General features: G+C 41.6%; 1 protein-coding gene across 1 annotated transcript; it reads left to right on the forward strand.

The window, feature by feature from the left end:
• On the forward strand, positions 1 to 2,851 carry LOC109773763 (indole-2-monooxygenase-like). The gene is made up of 3 exons (XM_020332478.4): positions 1 to 632; positions 1,455 to 1,883; positions 1,960 to 2,851. Exons 1-3 carry the CDS (start codon positions 138 to 140, stop codon positions 2,581 to 2,583), a joined length of 1,548 nt encoding a protein of 515 aa, XP_020188067.1. The 5' UTR covers positions 1 to 137; the 3' UTR covers positions 2,584 to 2,851.
• Positions 2,852 to 7,079: the final 4,228 nt, after the last annotated feature.

The raw sequence follows: 7,079 nt of genomic DNA on the forward strand, positions 1-7,079 counted from the left end.
AGCGGTTGTGGTTTCAAATACTCTGCCTGGCTAGCTTATAAGCAACCGATCGAGTTTGTGATGATAAACTAAGCTGGTTCAGAAGAACAATTGCGCCGCATAGCTCCTGAAAGTGCTGTGCTAGATATTAACTTCCCATGGCAGATCTCGTCATGCTAGAGACGCCTCCGACGGGATGGTTTCTATTCCTCTTCCCGCTCTTCCTCTTGTTTGTGTTTTATTACTGGTTCACTTGGAAGACAGGAAAAAGGCAACAGCTTGCAGGCAGACTCGCGCCATCACCACCGGCGCTGCCCATCATCGGCCACCTGCACCTCCTCGGCTCGCTCCCACACGTCTCGCTCTGCCGCCTTGCCAGGAAGCATGGCCCCGACGTGATGCTCCTCCATCTCGGCGCCGTGCCGACGCTCGTCGTGTCGTCACCGCGTGCCGCAGAGGCGGTGCTGCGCACGAACGACCACGTCTTGGCGTCACGGCCGCACTCCGTGGTCACCGACATCCTCATGTATGGCTCGTCCGACGTCGCCTTTGCGCCATATGGCCAAGGCTGGCGGCAGGCAAGGAAGCTCCTCACCAACCACATGCTGAGCGTTAGAAAGGTGCAATCTTTCCGCAGCGCCGTCATGGAGGAGGTAACTTTCAATGATTTTCCAGTTTTCCCCACACCACATTTGATAGAATTGTTTTTAATATCTCGGCGTGAAACACATTATGAAGACATAAAATTGAAAAATGCATAAACTTTTTCGTTTCCAGACATGAAAAAATCTTACTATTTCAGAAGATGAAGAAAACTGTGGATTGTGAAAAATAAAAATTAGATGACGAGTTGACCAGAAGAAAAATAGAAAATGGGTCTGTCTATCCGCAAGGCGGCGTAATGCAGGTCCTTCGGACAAAAGTATATCGTCATATTTAATTAGTATTTAATTTAATTTGTAAGAAAAGCTGACCATAGATCATGTGGGTAAAATAATATAGATTGTGCTTCATTAAGAAATCTCGAAACCAACTCACTCTAATTGGCAGACTGAGGTCCTAGCAATAGCGAGAGGAAAGGTCATGGTTTGAAAATCTATCAGATATACATATAGAGGAACGTGGAAAGCCTCATACTACTCAACACCAGCAACAATTTAGAAAAGAGAGGTCAGGGCTTATACGGTCTCCGGTTAACTGATGAATAGACAACATCCACTAGTTAGGATGTTCCACATTTCTAAAAAAAATGAGAGCCTGATATTTTGTTGTTAATATGTATGTTGCCATCAGATACGATGTCCCTTTTTATTCAATGATTTCCTACTGTCGAGCCTTGTTGGAAATTTTCACAGCGTTTTCACAGACTTACCACGTCAGAAAGAAAATAAAGAAAATTGACTTTCTCTGTGCAATCTACTAAGAATTCCTTAAATATTAGCTACTCTCATACTTTAAGATGCATGCCATCATAGGTGAGCATGGTGATGGCCAAGATTAACGAGGCCGCCGCAGTCGGCAGTGTGGTGGACATGAGTGAGCTGCTCAAGACATTCACATATGACATGGCATGCCGCATCGTGTCCGGAGAATTCTTCCTAAAAGAAGGACGGAGCAAGTTGTTCCAAGACCTCACCAATGATACCTCACTGCTGCTAGGAGGGTTCAAGGTGGAGGAGTACTTCCCAACATTGTCTAGGGTAGAACTGCTTAAAAGGACAGTTCATGCAAAGGCTGAGAGACTAAGGCGTAGATGGGCCGATCTGCTGGACAAGGTGATCGTTTCTCATGAGAACAAGGACAAGTCAGCGTTAGATAACCAGGGTGGAAATTTCGTCGATATTCTCTTGTCTATTCAGCTGGAGAATGGTCTCACAAGAGAGCAGATGAAAGCTCTCCTAACCGTAAGTAAATATAATACCTTCCAGATTATTACAAATAAATAAACATTATAGTATACTAATTAATTGATATCCACAGGATGTATTTTTCGGTTCAACGGACACATCATCTAACACCCTCGAATTCACAATGGCTGAGCTCATGAGGAGGCCCCGCCTGATTGGGAAGCTACAAGACGAGGTAAGGAGTATTGTACCCCAGGGACAGGAAATTGTCAGTGAAGCCGACATGAACAATATGACATACCTAAGAGCAGTCATAAAGGAGTCACTCCGACTTCATCCTGTTGCACCTTTACTTGCTCCACACCTTGCCATGGCTGACTGCAGTATTGATGGGTACATGATTCCTGCTGGAACGCATGTCTTCGTCAATGTATGGGCCATTGGTAGAGACTCTAGCTCTTGGGAGGACAGTGAAGAATTCATACCTGAAAGATTTATAGAGGAAGGCAGTGATGTGCATGTCAACTTCATAGGGAGTAATTTTAAACTCTTGCCGTTCGGGGCAGGACGCAGGATATGCCCTGGTATAAACCTCGGAATCACGATTGTTGAGCTTATGTTGGCAAACTTGATGTACCATTTCGACTGGGAACTGCCAAAAGGGAATGAGAGGAAAGACATTGATATGACGGAGGTGTTTGGACTAACTGTGCGCCTGAAGGAGAAATTACTGTTAGTTCCAAAATCACGCATATAACCGGATAAGATCTTCTAAGCAAATTTATGTTACCGGTATGTTGCTGCTACAAAATAAAGGTCAATTCTAGCCATCAAAGGAGTCAGGATTTTGATCCTAGGGGCGGGGAAGAAACTAAGAACCACACAAGTATACCATGCATATGTTGTACTTTTCGTTTGAGCTTACTGTGGTTTTTTTTATTAATGGCACAGTGTTTTATGAGTTGGCATATCAACTGAAATGAGATCCAATCCGGACTAGTTCCATCTGCTCATTTAGATTTAAATATTGAAAAGTAAGGAGTCACTCTACTATATTATTTTTATTCTTGAAATGTAACAAACTTTAAAATAAATGAAATAGAATTCCAAAACAATCTTTTGGTTTTTCCTTGTGTGGCTCTACGATAGTATATACTCCCTCCATCCATATATATAGGGCCTAATGTGTTTTTCGAGATTGCATTTGACTATTGATAAGATTAATAGTATATGAGTTTTATAATGTGAAATTTATATCATTGGAAGCTTCTTTCACGTACGAATTTGACGGTATGCTTTGTGTAACTTGCATGTCATATATTATTGCTCTAACATGTGTTCAAAGTTAGCCTCGAAAAATGCATTAGGCCCTATATAGATTGATAGAGGGAGTACAAGCCATGCTAAAGGTACCTAATTAGTAGTTTTTAGACTACCGAACTGGTTGTTCAGACCGATTTAACTAGTATTTTAAATCTGAAACAACGAGCGTTCTCTCGTCGATTTCTTTTAGAGAAACCGTTAGCATAACATGGTCCTTACAAACTGAAACAGGAAATAAGAGAAAGTAGAAGCTGCCATCTCCAGCACATCACCAGCATCAGCCAAGCTAAAAGGCTGGTTCCTCTATCCTAGCCCATAATACAGAAGCTGGAAAGTATTAGGAAATGCCCCAGCAACATAAGCACGACACGAAGGTGGGGCATCAGATTGTTTCACCCAAATTGAGTACAGAATATTATTAGACAAACATCATGATCTCACAAATCATCCTGCAATTCTTGTCCTCGCCATCCAGCCATTATCTCTTGCAAAAGCGTCTTGCACCGACTGTTTCATCATCTCCACACTAGCATCAATGCTTCTTTATTCTTGGACTTTCCGCAACATACCCTTGTAGCTAATGTTATGACATATATTATATATTTCCTCTACAAGATTAGCAGGGATTTTTTATATCAAAGCAAGCTTTGTTTCTAGTTTTCCAGATAGTTCAACAAAATGTTGGTCCTCCACAGAGCACGAGTATTTGCTGGGATCTAGAAAAATATTGTATCCAATCACCGAACATAGCAGATGTGTCTTCGGGGCATCTTATTAAGCTGAGAGCATAAGCAACAATTTGCTAAATTAGTCCGGTCTAATTACAACCAAAGAAAGAGGTGATCCATTGTATCTTTCTTGCAATAGAAGTGGCACTACTCATTACCAGCCCATCCTCTCTGCACCAAGTTATATTAGTCAGGATTCTACTCTTAAACATCGCCCAGAGAGAGATCTTAATCTTCAGTCATATCTTTAATTTCAAAAAGATCGCGTATTCATAAGTAACCCGGCTTTGAGGCGCAAAAAAAGTCCTTAACTTTGAAGGCACCTTTATGATTTAGCTTCCACCTTACCTTATCCTTATCCCCAGGCAAAATAAAACTATCCACAACATCTTTCAACTCAGTCCATTGAGAAGAAGCCTCCCCTATAGATTAATTCGCTCTAAAACTATAGGAATATAAGCCTTCATTCTGGGCTTTTTGCAATGTGATGTTCTTAGTGTTGGAAATATGCCCTAGAGGCAATAATATTGTATTATTAATATTTCCACTTTCATAAATGAGATTTCATATTTCATGCAATAACTGCTATCATTCTGAAATATGCAATTCAATGGAAACTCATATGCACCTGTGAAATGATAAACGGTATAATATAGGTTCCCGGTCTTGCCTCTAAGACAGGCAGAAATGTTGTTGGTGATCATATTTTCCTGATCTCAGGATATCGTTAAGTGTAATGATAATACTGAAACAACATTGAGAGTATGACGTTAGAAGAACGATCATATTGAATCTACCCAATCTTGTTTTTTATACTTTGAGATAATATCGTCTGAAATCAATTGTTATAACACAAAGTGTTCGCATGTGTTTAGTTCCTCAGACCATGAGATTATCGTACTCACTTCGTACCTTTCGGCGGAGTTTGGGGTTGCTCAAACGTCATCAGTAAGACGGTGATCATAACGACAACTTACGAGTTCATCGGAAAGTGTCACAAGGGACTGGATGGCTCGAGCGTGGGATTTGTTGTTCCAACGATGGAGAAATATTCTTAGGGCCCTCTCGGTGTGACGGCATCCATCATCGTCTGGCCATACGCAGGTGACTATGTCACGGGGATGCCGGAACACTTCAACAAAAAAGAAGAATAAAACCAGCAACGGGTTCAACGGTATAGTGAGCATGTGCATGACTCAGGAGGATACCGATGCACCCCGGGTTTTGTAGAGTATCATGAAGCAAAGGGAACATCACATAATAACGAAAAGGCTCACTCGAATGTCATTCGTGTAATCATAGGTATCGATATGGACGTCCACAGTTCCGCTATCGGTCACTGAAGGAAGGGGTTTCGTTCATATCTATGATTTACCAAACCTACAGGGTCAACTTAACTTAATCACGATCTGCTAAGTGTTAGTAGGATGAGAGTATCGCGGATTTATTTGTGGAATTGTTTCATTAATGTTCGAAATTGTTTCGAGAGGAACCAGAAGCATTTCGGAGTCACCGGAAGGGTTTCACAGTTTATTAGGCAATGCTGGGTATTCCCGATAATTAATATGTAGGTGGAAAATATTTACCGTGATGTTAAATTATATATAAAAGGCTCTAGTAATTGTTAGAAGGCTTTTATAAATAATTAAATATCAATGGGCCTTAAAAGGCCAAGAGGTGGAAGGTAACTTGGGCCACTAGGTCCCAGTGGAGGAGCCCCCCCCTTTCCATAGGTTGAGGCCGAATTGGACAGGGGGGGGGGGGGGGCTTGGGCGGCGCCCCAACGATGGTCTTTCTCTCCTTGGTGGCTGCCCCTCCGTCCCCCTCTAACCTATATATACTTGAGGTATTGACCCGATCGTGCACACAAGTTTTGGAGCCCTCTAGTTCATTTAGTTCTAGTTCTAGTTGGTCCTAATTGACAAAATAGAGCTAGCCTTAGTTTCTCTAATCCTCATAATTAGAAGCCCAGTGCGGTTCTAATCTCTGCCCTTTAATTCTCCGGCGAAGATTAGCTCTGGACGGCAAAGCGCTGCTGAATCCTGAAGACTGTACACTTGCAACCAAGTAGAGAGGCTGTGCTTCAGTCTTCCATTCAAGGGATTGTTCGAGGAGGTTCGCGGGAACCTCATCAATGTTTTGAGGGACTCCAAGTATGATCTACACCGACTTATCTACTTTCGTTGCACTCCGGAGTCGGTAACGTTTTCTGATCCAAACCCTATATGCACATTCATATTGTTCCTGGGTGTTCGTAGGGCTATTTTTTTTGTTTTTTTCTACTACGTTTACCAACAGTGGCATCATGAGCGGTTCTATGAGTAGATGCAGGTTTCGATCTAGATCACATGTGGATGTGAGGGTTTGATGTTCTTGATATGCTTTCCTCGAGTGTTGCTTCGATTCAGTTCATTGATGGCATGATGTCATCCACTTGAGGGATATTTCCTGTTGTCCTACAAAACTCTGAATTGGAGGCCCAACCGAGTCTACAAGAATAAAACTTCCGTAGTAGACATCAGCAAGCAAACATTTGCAAACATATGGGTTTCGTGGAAATGGTGACAAAAAGGGAAACATGGCAGGGTTATGAGTGATGCATTTGACTTAAGCCATGGTATAAAAGATCTTAATGTTACTAACTACTTGTGGTCGTAATTTAAAGGCCTTCACTTGCACGACTAATAATTGATATGCACATTTTGCATCACTATTTCTTGATAGAGATTGCTCAATTTTATCCATGTTCTTATACATTACAGCATAATTCTTGTACCCTTTTCCCTTTCATTTGCAAGATTATAAGAAGGAGGATGCGGGAAAACTATCAGAAAGGATGAAAACAAGGACAAATGGTGGAAAAACAATCCTGAAGCTAAAAAAATCACATTTCTGATTAGCTTCGACCTCACCCTATTCTTATCACCGGGCAAGACAAAGTTATCCACACAATATTTCAAAAAATTCCATTGAGAAGAAGCCTCACCCCAAATTTTCATTATGAACTAAAGGGATGTTCTTAGTGAAGGCTATATTGTAGAGCCTAAGGAAATGTTCGGCCATGTCTACCTCCATGCCAATCACCATCCTAGAAAAATGTTTTTACCCCATCACCAACAATTCTTTGAATGCGTTTATGGAACATTTCATTGAAATGTGCCAGACTCTGTAGAATTGTGACCCTCCCACATCATTTGTCACT

Source organism: Aegilops tauschii, chromosome 2, assembly GCF_002575655.3.
Source record: "Aegilops tauschii subsp. strangulata cultivar AL8/78 chromosome 2, Aet v6.0, whole genome shotgun sequence".
In the NCBI taxonomy this organism is placed as follows: domain Eukaryota; kingdom Viridiplantae; phylum Streptophyta; class Magnoliopsida; order Poales; family Poaceae; genus Aegilops; species Aegilops tauschii.